This window comes from Artemia franciscana, chromosome 15 (assembly GCF_032884065.1).
Source record: "Artemia franciscana chromosome 15, ASM3288406v1, whole genome shotgun sequence".
In the NCBI taxonomy this organism is placed as follows: Eukaryota; Metazoa; Arthropoda; class Branchiopoda; order Anostraca; family Artemiidae; genus Artemia; species Artemia franciscana.
Window position 1 is genome coordinate 6,267,382 of NC_088877.1, and position 13,253 is coordinate 6,280,634.

The window sequence follows — 13,253 nt, forward strand, 5'->3', positions numbered from 1 at the left end:
AGCTTTGTATTCAGATAATTTGTCCATTTTATTAGACATAAATAGACACATTTTTGCCAAATATTCAATCATAATTCGAAATCAAAGCGTCATCCAAGTTGGAGGAGCACGTAACGACGTAGGGGAAGGGGGCGTTGATTTAGTCTCCTGAAATCCCCATGAACTTTCAGGAATTTCTCCATAATATCGGTTAACCTCATATAGTTTGTCTATTTTTGGCAGTTTTTATTTCTTTGTCCCAATCCCCAGACCCTCTAGATTTGTAATGTTTAAGTGATCGTTAGTGCTTTACTGAAGATATTTCAATACTTTTTGCTGAGGAAGATTTAATGTATTTTTATATCTTAGAATATCGATAAAGCATTCCTGTTTTATCTAATGGAAGTCTGTTGGTTCCTTTTTGTATTATATTGTCTTTTTGATTGGAATAACGTCTTCGGTCTGAATTAGATATTTCTTGTAGACTATTTAGCAGATTTTTAAGGCAGACACTCAAAATTACTGTCATGGGGGAACGTATTTATGAGTGGGATACGACTTTATAAAATACGCAGATCATACAAATATGTGGTATTTCAGGAATTGTTCGTGAAATCCCAAAATTCCGACGACCAGATGTTTCAACGTTCCCTTCCCCTCCCGAGTTACCGATTAAATGCTAGTAAGACAAAACAAATCTTTTTACATCGATCAACAAGTTGTAAAAGAGAGTAAGCAGTCAGTACGGAAATACTTTTATATTATTTACCATGTGATAGAACTTTGACGTTGTACATTCTTATTGATTTGTATTTAAAAAGTTTCTAGAATTGACCTTGGAAAATGTCGAAGCGCATAGGCCTAAGCGTTAACACACACCCAGAGTGCGTAAGGAGAGGGGTATTAGGGTTAGGTGTTTCTGACTTGTTGATATTTGTACAGTTTTGGCATTGGTGCAAAGAAATTTAACTGAAACTAGTCAGTACGGCCTCCAGGGAATTCGGGGTTATTTAGGCTAAGAAATGCAACTAGATCGCATCTACAGTCATTAACCTAATGGAAGGCAGTTGGGATCGCCAATTACAGTACCGAAGATGTTTCCGGATTTCTAGCTATAAAGCCAAAAATATAATTTTATCAACTGCTTACCATGTTCATCTTTAAGCGGGGGGGGTGCTCAACCTGTGGTATTTTAACTTGTAATTTTATTAACTTGCATTTGAAAAATTACCGTTGTTTGAATACAAAAAAAGTAAATCGTTGCCACAGTCAGTAGACACAGTCCATTTCAACACTAGAAGCTAGTAAGTTCATCGAAAAAAAAAAAAAAATCAAAATTACATCCCTTTGGAAGGTCAAAGTTGCTTGTCTGAATTGAATTGAAATATCTTTTCAAAGCCTGAATAAGGATTCTTTTCTTAGGGAAGAAGTTTCAGGCATGAGTCTTTCTGACTGTGATCTAAACATGCTTGAAAATATTTCTTATTTTTGTGTTTTTACATGCTAGAATATAGCATGTAATATAGATATGTAATATAGAATATAGCTTTTTCTATATAAAAACATGCAAAGCAAATTGTAAAATGCAATTCTATAATTCTATAAAGCAGGGCCTAACAGTCAAACTCAGGGGAAACATTTAATGAGGAAGGGAAAAGATTTTTTTTTATCCAAGATAAAAAAATTGTTCTTAAAACTTAAGAAGTGAAGGAATTTCGTTGTTTTTTTAATGTAAATATAAAAAATGTAATTTCCAAAATCTAAGGGAGGCCAATGCACCCGTGTCCCCTGCTCCCCTCGGGACATGAATCTTAAGTGACATTAATTCAAAAAATCATATGAACAATACTAGGTTAGTGTACTTAATTACATAGTAATTTTTTTCAATTTTTGTTTCAGACTCCTTTGATTGTGTTTAGATTGATGGAGTTTATTGGCTTGGCATGTTAATTTCTTCTGATAACATGCCTTCACTTATGCAGATGCCTGAGGACGCGCGAGCACCAGTTGAAGGGTATTATTATCTTTTTGTTTTTCAGTATTATTCTAACAAAAAACCGTGCAAATAATATGAAAAATAAATCAACTCATTAGAAAAGACGTAAAAATAATGTTTGTTGGGAGGGCGGGATTTCGATAGATTATCAAGGGGAAACAAGTTAGAATTATTATTTTATTATCAAAAGATACATCAAAATTCTATTAACGATTTTTAAATGTTCATTTTTGTCCTTATTCTGGCAGAAAATAACTATAAATGGTATTTTTTATGAAAGTTCTGGACTTAGTCTTTATATTTATCCAGACCTTAGAGTTTTGGCCATATTTGAAAATTTAGGCATGCAAGTGTACTTTCGTAGTTTCAGAAGTCTTGTATGGAAAATCATCTGATGGCTCTCCAAAATTCTGTCTGTGATCCCTTTAGGATTCTCAACTAGAAACATCTGAAGGAAGGACCCCCTTGCTTCCCTCAGAAAACCTGTAGCTTTGAATGAGTAGATCTGTTTATACCTTTTCAACCTTTTTGGAATGAAAAGTAAATAGATGTAGAAGCCATTTTACTTATCTTTTTATCAATGGGACTGGACTGGGTCAGACAATTTTCTAAGCATAAAGATACTTCCTTTAAGCTGCTTTTGAGTGCGTTTGAACCTTGATCGATCTTAGTAATCGGTTATGAAAGGTTTGCAGTATTTTACCCCCCCCCCCCCCTGTATAAGTGCGCTTGTGCAGGATACTGAAAATATGCAATTTTTTAGGCATCTCGTAAACGGTGCAATGGAAGGCTCACCAAAAAATGAAGAATCAGGTTCAGATGATGTTGGGACAACAAACAGTCCCTCATTGGAGGAGCTAAAAAGATTGTTGGCCAATCAGATTGAATATTATTTTTCACGTGAAAATCTATCACACGATAGCTATTTGCTGTCGCAAATGGATGCCGATCAGTTTGTTTCTATTTGGACTGTTGCCAATTTCAATCAAATCAAAAAACTGACACAGGATATTCAGTTGATTACTGAAGTGATGAGAGGTAATTTTTATCTTCCATTGTTTTTTAGCCTTTTCTTTCTTTTTCTTCTCCCATTTTTATAATCCTTGAATATAATCCTCATCCTTGAACACATTAAAAAAATCCCCTTCACAGAGAGTATCTGTTTATAGTACAATACTTCGCAGTGGTGTTAATTGGGGGGGGGGGAGGGAGTCATATATGACTTCCGTAGATTTTTTAAATTTCCCCCTCACCTGGATTTTGAAATACAATTTTTGGGGAATTTCATTGTAGAAGACTAAAAAAAAAAAAAAAACGCCGGCAAATTTACCCCGCCTCTTGATTAAAAAAAACAAAAACATTTTGCCTAAAAATAAGTAAACATAAAAACAACCACAACATAAAAACAACCTAAAAATAAGTATTACTAGGTGCTTAGTGGGAATTATCGGGCGGTTCTTTACAATGTATACTGTAAAATCAGCCTTTATTTCCCCCTCCTCCCGCCCAAAAGACTCCTGCGCACATGTCTGAGTGAATGTCAAAATAGTTTAAAACCGGTCTTATTTTATCAACCTACTAAGTTGTTAGTGACTCCGACAGTCGTATCCAAGATCTTGATTTTTTTTTTGGGGGGGGGGGGAGCGAATTTTTTTTTGGGTGGTGGTAAAAAAATATTTAAAAAACGCATCAAAAATTGTTTATATTCATTTTTGTTACGTGTTAAAGAGTCGGACAAGTTTCGGAAGGGGGGGGGGGGTAAAACCCCCTACCCTCTGGATACGACCTTGGACTCAGGTAAGGTAAATAAAAAACAAAATGATAGCTTTAAAACGAAATTTTGTCTGTGAAAGTATTAGACTAATAGCTTGATCTTAGCAGTTGTCTGCTACTACTTACTAACAAGTCACCGCAGCACCAAGCCGCCTGAGGCCAACACATCTACGCACGCTCGTCCTCCATGCCAATCTATTCAAAGCCTCCCTCTTTACACCCTTCTAAGAAGTTTCCATTTGCTTTAAATTTTTTTTTATGACATCCTCCCACCCCAGACATCTGTGACCAGCTTTCCGTTTACCCCTATATGGTTGGCTGAAAAGACAATCTTCGGCAATCTGTCATGCTTCATCCGCAGAACGTGCCTTAGCCATCTCAACATTTCTTTCATTATTGCCCTAGAAAGCGGGATCGAACCACATTTTTCGTACAGCCTACAGTTTGGAATACGGTCAGTCAGCCGGGTACCCAAAACAGTCCGTAGGCAACTTTCGTTGGAAAACACAGTGTGAATCTTCATCCGCTTTTCGGAGCACCCATGCTTCAGAGCCATATTTGACCACTGTCATCACTGTACCTTCCTATGTTCTTATCTGGGTCTACAGACTTATCTTCCCAGTCTTACAAACTTTTTTTTTAACTATGAAAAAGTACCCTGAGCCCTGGCTATTCTACTTTTAATATCTTCGCTGCTCCCACCGTCTTTACTAATAATACCACCAAATTTAGTGAAGCTGCTCACCTGATTTATCTTTTCGTTACCCAACAAAACCTTTTCATCTTCACTTATTCCTAGACTTACTAACTTAGTCTTGTTAACATTAATTTTCAAACCCATTCTAGCACCCTGAACTCGCAAAACCTCTAAAAGTTCATTCCAGGAGAGTTTTTCCTCCCCATTTGGTTCTGTGGTCTCCCAATGCCTTTCCTTTGCTCCTTAAGATAATGTCCATCAAAATGATCCATATAAAGGGGAATCGAATGTAACCTTGCTTTACTTCTGATTCAATACAAAACCAGCTTCTAACCTCATTTCCTACCTTAACCACTGCAGTGTTATTCTCATAAATGGCACTAATCATTTTATTGTATCTCTCTGGTATACCATACTAGGATAAAACCTTTGCTAAAGCTCTTCTACCAAATGAATCCTGAGCATCTCTCAGTCTAAAAAGTATTATATTACTAAATAATTTGCTTCCTACAGTGACCAGACTAATGCCTCGATAGTTACGACACTCACTCTTATCACCTTTCTTTTACAGTGGTTTAACTAACGTTATCCTAAAATCGATAGGTATTTCCCCTTTTTCAAAAATCATATTGATATTCTTCATTAACTTATTTCAAACCTCGGAGCTATCATATTTAAGAAACTCATTTACCACACTATCAGCACCTGGAGCCTTATTATTTTTTAATCCTCTTAGTACTGTCGCTAATTCTTCCTCACAAAACAAATGATCTTTCACATCCAAGGTATCATAAACTTTTTAATTTTTCTCTATATCTTTTCCTGCAACTGTATCTCGGTTTAGCACAATCTCAAAATCTTCCGCCCATCACTCTTTAACCCTTTCCTTTTTACCGTCTGAATTGACTACTCCCTCTTAATTTAATAACATGTCAGTATAATATTTTACTATAATGCCGCCCAGCTGCATCTACCAGATGCTCGGCAATTTTATCTATGGCCTCTGCTTCACACATCCTTAGTTCATATTTTAATGTTTTCTCCACTTTCTTTATGTTCCTTTTGTTTTTAATATGATCTATCACTCAGATGATTCTTGTACAAGCCCCTTCTCCTCTATATTAAACATAAAGCTTTTTTCACTAATATTCCCAGCTGCAGTCTTAACTTTCTTCCCTAAGATAACATCAGCAACTTCACAAATTTTTTTCTAAAATTATTCCTATTATCTTCCACATTGTCAAATTTTAAACTCTCAAGTTTAGTATTCAACTATTCATGGAAAGTTTCTCTCAAATTCGCATCCTGGAGTCCTCCAGCATCTTAACTTCCCGGGAGGGAGTTACTCGTTCCGAAATTTCAGTTGTAAATTAACCTTAGACACTACTAGATGGTGATCTTTACTTTTAACATCAATAACAGTACTCCTATGTGCGCTAGTATCTTGTATTGATCCTGCCAGTCTTCGGTTTACTATAATATAATCAATAAGGTTTGCTGCCGTACCATTACTTGAATACCATATCAACTTATGGTCCATTCTATGACCAAACACCGTATTGGTTATAACTTCATTGTTATATCTACAAAATTGCAAAAGTCTGTAGCCATTGCTGTTTTCTTTTCTTATACTAATTTCTCCTAGACTAGGATACCATCTTTCCCAATTTCTACCGACATGGGCGTTAAAATCTCCTCGTTAAAACTCCGTATTTTTACCTGTCTATTTGCTCCTGTAACCGTAAGTAAAATTCATCAGAGTCACTAGTATCTCCGTCAGTCGGTTCAGCAGGGGCATATACTACTATAAATGATACACTGAAGTTTTTTAGTCATAAAATGAGCTTATTATTCTACTAGTAGTACCTTCCCAGCCTAAACAAGACTTAGCAGCTTCCTTGTTCACCATTGAGCCCTACTCCCTGTCTATGTACCCCATCCTTCCTGCCTGAGAAAACAAATTCTAAACCACCTAATTTCACGCTTCCTACCCCTGGGATATGAGTTTCTGAAACTCCTAATAAGTTCAGTTCGAATCGTCTGAATTTGTCAGTCAAAATGTCGATACGATGATCATTTTTTAGCGTCGTTAAGTCCCAATTTTCATGATCTTCAAATCATTGAAAAAATTTTGGCCTCAGGAAAAGAAATGATCCCGGACACCGGTGCAGAACAGAGATCAACATATAACCTCAAGTTTACACCGAAGCGCTTAAGCCGGCTTAAAACCTGACAGCGAGAAGTCCCTGGGACCTCCGGTATGAATGGAGTCTTTGTGTAATTCTTGGCTAATCTTGGTCACAACATGGTTTTCAGCACTTAGCAATGCTCTTCTATTAACAAGAGTCGAAATCCTGCACAGACAGTCCCAAGCCTATTACCTCAGACTCATTATATATTCATGCCTACAAATATTATGCTACTACGGGGATGCAACCGATAGTAGATGAATTAGCTAGGAAGAGTTTTTTCAGCCCAAAAACGCCCGTCAAAACAGACATAGCCCAAAAGAATTATCCATTAATCAGAATCCTGTTAGAATGCTGTGTCGTTTACTTGACTATTATTTCCTCCAGGTTGCCACTCCTCGAGGGGGAATGGAGTTGATCGCTAGGTCCCCAGTCTTGCAGGCACCGCGAAAGAGTTGAGGTAGCCCTTTGCATAGATTTGGATCTTTTGCCCTACCGCAGTTTTCTTCTATAGAGGATCCCCCCACGACGGTGTTCTGCATCACCATGCAACTTAACCATTTACTGGGAGAAGGTTTGTAACTCGTGGGGCGGGTAGACACGCCGGTGGGCCCTGTTGAGTGTGCATTTGAGAGGCCTTCTTCCTCTTCCACCTGTATTTATGGCCCTGAACGAGGGTGCCCCAGTTTCTATTATGGACACCCAGGGACAAGGTCCCCCCTTGGTCCATACCTCCTATGGAGGTACCCTTCATATCTGTAGGGCATTCCCCTATCGCCACCTGGGGACACGCTAAGTGGCCTGGGGGAGGCCCCTAAACAGCAGTACTCATTTTTTTTTGAAGAGAGGAAATTACTAACATTTCGATGACAATCTTTAGCTTTTTCTCTTTTTGTTTGTTATTCTGTCATTTTTTAATGCCAATTTCGAAGAATAGTCTGAAACCCAAGGGAGTGTCCAGGGGGAGGTTACAGTGTTTGACCCTCCCCCCCTCCAACAAAAAATCGCACGACACTTCAAACATCACAAAATGCAAACAACCAAAATTTTGGTGCGTTTTATTTTCCGTACACCCCTCCTCCCACCTGAAATAGCTTTAAATCGCTGATTAATATTCATTGCTAATAGCTAACCGACGAAAGGACCGTACGATATCTGTTGTATGGACTTCGGCGATAGTTCTAGTCGTAAAAATGATCCATGACAATAAGGATAAATGCTAGCTAATAAGAAGACAGCTGAACCTGATCACCCAGGGTTGCAGAGGGGACGTGATCCTGAAACTTTCCAAGTCCGTGTCACGTATAAAACAACAACACAATTAATGTAACCTATTGAGTAGTGAACGATGCTAAAACTTGCTCAGATGGATTAACTCTGTACGCATGTTATGCACCTGTAACTTGAGTCATAAGCCAACTATGCCCACGTAATAAATTGCAAGTAGATGGAGGAACAACTGTTTTTGTGGTTGCTCAATCATCATTTTAAATGTGGACTTGAAAAGAAAGAAGAAGAATTAAAAAACTCTTTTTGTCAAAAACAAAACAACAAGCCAGTAAATGATAAAAACCAGCAAGTAAAAGGCTATAAAGAAGATATGGTTTTAAAACTTTTTAAAAACTGAAAAAAGGCTGTTTTGACTCCAGCTGTTGTTTGTTTTGTGAAGGAGAATTCAGTAATAAAACCCTCTGTTGTCATGTCGACTAACATAGGGGAGGGAGGATTTATATCGTATCTCGACTTCAGTAGTTGTAAATATGGTTCATTGTAGTGAAGATATGACTCTGAAACTTTAGTTACAGTGTATCTAAAAAGGAGAGAAAAGTAGACAAGCATATGTGGGCCGGAGTGTACCTTAGCATCTTATCCTAAAAAAATACTGCAGTTAAAAATAAGATGGCAGCAGTTCAGCAATTTATTTGTCAGTCACATATTAAGTAAGAAAGGGAGTTTCTTACTGTGCTGACCTGGCCCTGATATCATATATAGATATCATATATATCATATGGCCCTGATATCATATAGAGTGGGAAGGGAATAACCGAAGGAGACATGTTTTGGGGCCAAGTGGAACCCGCCAAAAGGTGACGCCAATTTTGCTTAATGACAAACACTTGTATGAATACAGGTTTTAATGATCAGGCTTGATTTTTTGATCATTACAAAGAGCTCCTTCTCTGTTGCCCTGGTTACCAACAAGTTTTAAAGTAAATAACATATCAATTAGTTGTTCTGGTAAGACGCATCTAATGAAAGGGAAAATCTTGAAAAATAAGTAGCTTTGTGTATGTAAAATACCAGGTCCGTTGTATGCTTGATGCAAGTGCTAAGATCTTACTTCTATGATATATGACTTTTCATCTCTGATTTTTGTGTTTTTCACCCAGTGCAGAAATACCAGACATGAATTCAAAATGAACGACCCTCTTCTAATGCATACCACTTAAGTGACGTCATTAATGGCATTTATTTATATAACAAGTCTATGTCAGCTATTTAAAATTGCTATCAATAATGTCAATAACTATAATTTATAGTTATATCTAATAACTTCTGTAATCCTTTTTATTGAAGATTCTCTTTCATGTCAGTCACTTGTGTAACATCACTTACGTAATACTTCTTTAAACAATGTCAATGATCAATGAATGCCAATGATAATGTCAATGAATGGGCAATTACACCTAGTGACATAGCTAGTAACTTATGAATGTCTATATCTTCAAAATAGAATCGCTTTAAATAGGCAATTGTACTCTTATTCTATCCATGAATTGGCAAGCTCCCTGAGAATATTCCCTGACCAAGAAAGTACCCAATAGGAAGGCCTTGGTTTCTCCAGAAATTCTAAACTGTTCCAAAATTCTGGGCACTTCTTATTCAAATTATCAAATGAATTTCTTCAACAATTACCCCCTCCCCCAGAAAACCGCTTCTTCAAATATTTGAAACAGTACCTGATATTAAGTACTTGCAATTATTTGCTCCCTCCATCTATTAGTCGGGGAGAGGGGAAATTAAATGAATTTCAAGAATAAATAAACCATATAAAAGATTTATCAAATTATTAGAAAAATTGCAGCATTATTATGTTTTCGGGGTGGGAGGCATGGGCCGGAAGGCCGCTTCCTGCGTAAGTGTATGATTAAATGGATTTCAAGAATAAATAAACCATATAGAAGATTTATCAAGTTAGAAAAATTGCAGCATTATTATGTTTTCGGGGTGGGAGGCATGGGCCGGAAGGCCGCTTCCTGCGTAAGTGTATGCTTGGGATACCTCATGGGGTGATTTTATGGAATGGACAATGTCTAAAGTAATTGGGCGGGGGGGGGGGGGCGCAAGCGGTCGTCTACTGAGTTCGCAATGGTTTACCCATAGTTTGAATAGTAAGTTATGTCAATTTCATGTGTTTCTAAATAGAAAATAAAGAGATACAGTGAAAGCAAATTTGTTCTGAAGAGACTTGATTCAATCCACCAGCGTAAAGTTCTTCTCTTGATCACTTCCATCTTCTTTCTACGATCTGCTTCGATTGATTTCTGAATAACAGGATCGAAATACAGACACTTCTTTTGACCTTTAAGTGGGACGAGTCCCAAGAGTGCTTTCTGATTTTTCCCCGGATGTGCTAAAGTGTGGAACATGCTTCCATTGGATCTGAGATATTGGAGTTCTCTTGGGTCTTTCAAAAATAACTTAAAGAAATATTTAGCTGGTGATCTAAAGTTTATGATAATTTATGTTCGATGAAGTTTAGATTTTTTTGTGAATATTAACTGAATTCTTTTTGTTATTTCAAATAGGTATGGGGGTTGTTTAATGGGAAAAAAGGGAGAAACCCTGTTCTTAAATTGATTTTTTTTATTTACTGAAGAGGTGTGTGGTTGTGTCGGAGAGCGAAGTGGGAGCTGTACTTAATGTTGATGAAAAATATTTCGTTTTTGTGCCGTGCGTTTCGTCACAGAGCAGTGTTTTAAACTTTATTTATTACTTTTTTATTAATTAAATCTGACCGATTCATTTTAAGAAGTATGTAATAGTACCCTGGTACCACTCAGGTTTTCCCAGTTTTAACTGATAAAGTATAAAGATGTCACTGAATTTAGCAACATCCTAACATTCACGCATAAAAAATCCTTGGGTTTGGTGATTTTTCAAATCGCCGTGGCTTTCAAAGTCTATAGAGAAGAGAAGCTAATAAGAGCCTCTTAAAGGTTTAGAACACTTGATTAGTGGTCTAAACGGAAATTGGGACTTATTAAAACCGATTAGGGTATATACACTCTAGGCATTAGACCTCAATGCTTTAACCTTAACCTATTAAACAATAATACTATGTAAGCTTAACATACTTTCTGAGGGTATACACTTTCTAATATGCTTTCTGAAAAGTTTAGTCTTAACTCTTTTTCCCCAAGATCTGGGGGAATAAGCAGTACAATTTACCAAGGAACCACCCCCGTGTTTAAGAGAGCTGTGTATCAAACAGTTCCTGTTTACAAATCAAATGGTGCTAACAAGCCATAAGCTTGTTAACACCTTTGTGTAAAAACCTTTGTGTAAAACCTTTTTAAACACCTTTGTGTAAAAACCTAAAGGTAGAAACCTTTGTCAAGAGAGATCGAAAGTAAATGCAAAACTAATTACAAAAAACACCACAACCAAACCAATTTCAAAATTGATTCTAAACTTACTAAACTCAAAAATGTCTGAAAAGTGGTTAAACATCCTCGAAAGGATATTTTCTTGATGTATACAGTGAAATTAAATTTGTCTGAGAACAGTAACTTCGACAAAATTACTAAATTTTGTATTTTACCGGAGATGGATAGTTATGCATACTTATTTTTTTCCCCAGGGGTGATCGTATCAAAGCAATAGTCCTAAATCATCGAACGAGCGATAATTCGAACACAACTATAAAGAACAACTAATTAAGAGATCGCACTGATAATGTATTATTTCGTTTCAGAGTCGCCAAATCTTCAAGTAGATGCAGAAGGATTGCGTGTTCGTCCGAATCATAAACGATGCATCGTTATTTTACGAGAAATACCCGATGATACTCCCATTGATGAAGTCAAGGTATGACTAGAATAGTATTTAAGTATTTAATTAATTATATTAATTAATTATTAATTAATACATAATAATCAACAATTATTAATACTTAATTAATTAATAATTTAATTAATCATTTATTTATTTAATTATATTATATTAATGGTATTTTAATTATTCACTTTTTTTCATTTGTTTTTCCTTTTGACAGTAGTATTTTAATTCCACTGTCAGCAGGGTTTGCAAGGATTCTAAAACTTAAGGGGAAACATAAGGTATGATCACCAGTATCATCTGTTTGGGCACTTAAGATACAACAACAATGGATTTTGGTATTAGAATTGCCAATTTTCAAATATTTCAGCGCGACAAAATATAAAATGGCGAAGAAGAGAGAAAACCAAACCTTAAAACAAAACACAAAAATAAAATAAAATGGCCCTTTCCCAGTAATGATGAAAGGGGAAATGGATAAAAATACAAAACTAAATGGCATTTCACAATCTCATCTTCTGTAAAGCACTCTTAAAAGCTACCCACTTTCCAGGTAGAGCATTATCAGACATTGTATCTGGTTGAAAAATACACGATCGACGAAACGATCGAAATTTAAAAATGATGGGACCAATATAAAAATACCACTACCACTGGGTAGTGGTGTTTGTAGATTTCCATGTTTTTTGGCTGTTTTTATGTTGGTAGAACGCAACAGTAAATAGGGAAGAGGTTATCGGAACACTGATCCTGAATCGACAAGCCACGAGGCTACGCCAAAGACCTTAGGCTTTTGGTTCCGCCGTGGCTCAACATGTCTATGACAACCCAAATCATATTATTTGATGATACCTCCATTATTGCCCCTGTTAAAGGTTTTATGCAAGTTTTCAGGGAGGTAGTTGAAACAAAGAAGCACATTCGCCTAAAGCTTGCCCTCAATAGAGACATTGGAGAAACTTTTTTAAGTTCCATTTATAATGACATTATTAATTCCTATTGTTTTTACATCCATCCACAAAATTATGTTTTGTGATTAAATACAATATCTAATACCCTACCTGGAAAGTGATTGGCTTTTAAGAGTGCTTTACATAGATGAAGTTGTGAAATGCCATTTAGGCTGAATTGCTGTACTTGGATCTGAGAAGTTGCGAGTCCCTGATCTACAATGATGGGACCCACTGACATTCTTCAGACTATTACGACTTCGAAAATATGAATTAGACTTCGAATATAAAAATTGTGACTTGGAACTGTGTAACGTTGAAAGACAACTATCGTATTGACATTTTGACTGACGAATTCAGGCGCTTTGACTAGACTTGTTTTGGGCTTAGAAACGGATCTCCCACTATATAAATATCCGCATTTGCTAATTATGAATTGGACAATTCATTGTCTTAATTAAAATTAAATTGGCAATGCTGGCTTTAATGCGATGGGATATATACCTCAAATAGACAATTATCCTCTAAAACACCTTTAGAAATATTTATTTGAGGGCATTTTACATTGGCGGAGTCGTCGCTATAATAGACTAAGTTGGCAGTGATGA

General features: G+C 36.4%; 1 protein-coding gene across 2 annotated transcripts in view; it reads left to right on the forward strand.

Moving 5' to 3' along the window:
* Nucleotides 1–13,253, forward strand: part of LOC136035984 (la-related protein Larp4B-like) — a 77,387-nt gene that overhangs the window by 22,870 nt on the left and 41,264 nt on the right. For both annotated transcript variants that reach the window (XM_065717887.1, XM_065717888.1), the window contains exons 2-4: nt 1,879–1,993; nt 2,739–3,013; nt 11,613–11,725. In XM_065717887.1, the coding sequence (XP_065573959.1) occupies nt 1,923–1,993; nt 2,739–3,013; nt 11,613–11,725 (459 nt within the window). In that variant the 5' untranslated portion in view covers nt 1,879–1,922. The remainder of the gene's footprint in view (nt 1–1,878; nt 1,994–2,738; nt 3,014–11,612; nt 11,726–13,253) is intronic.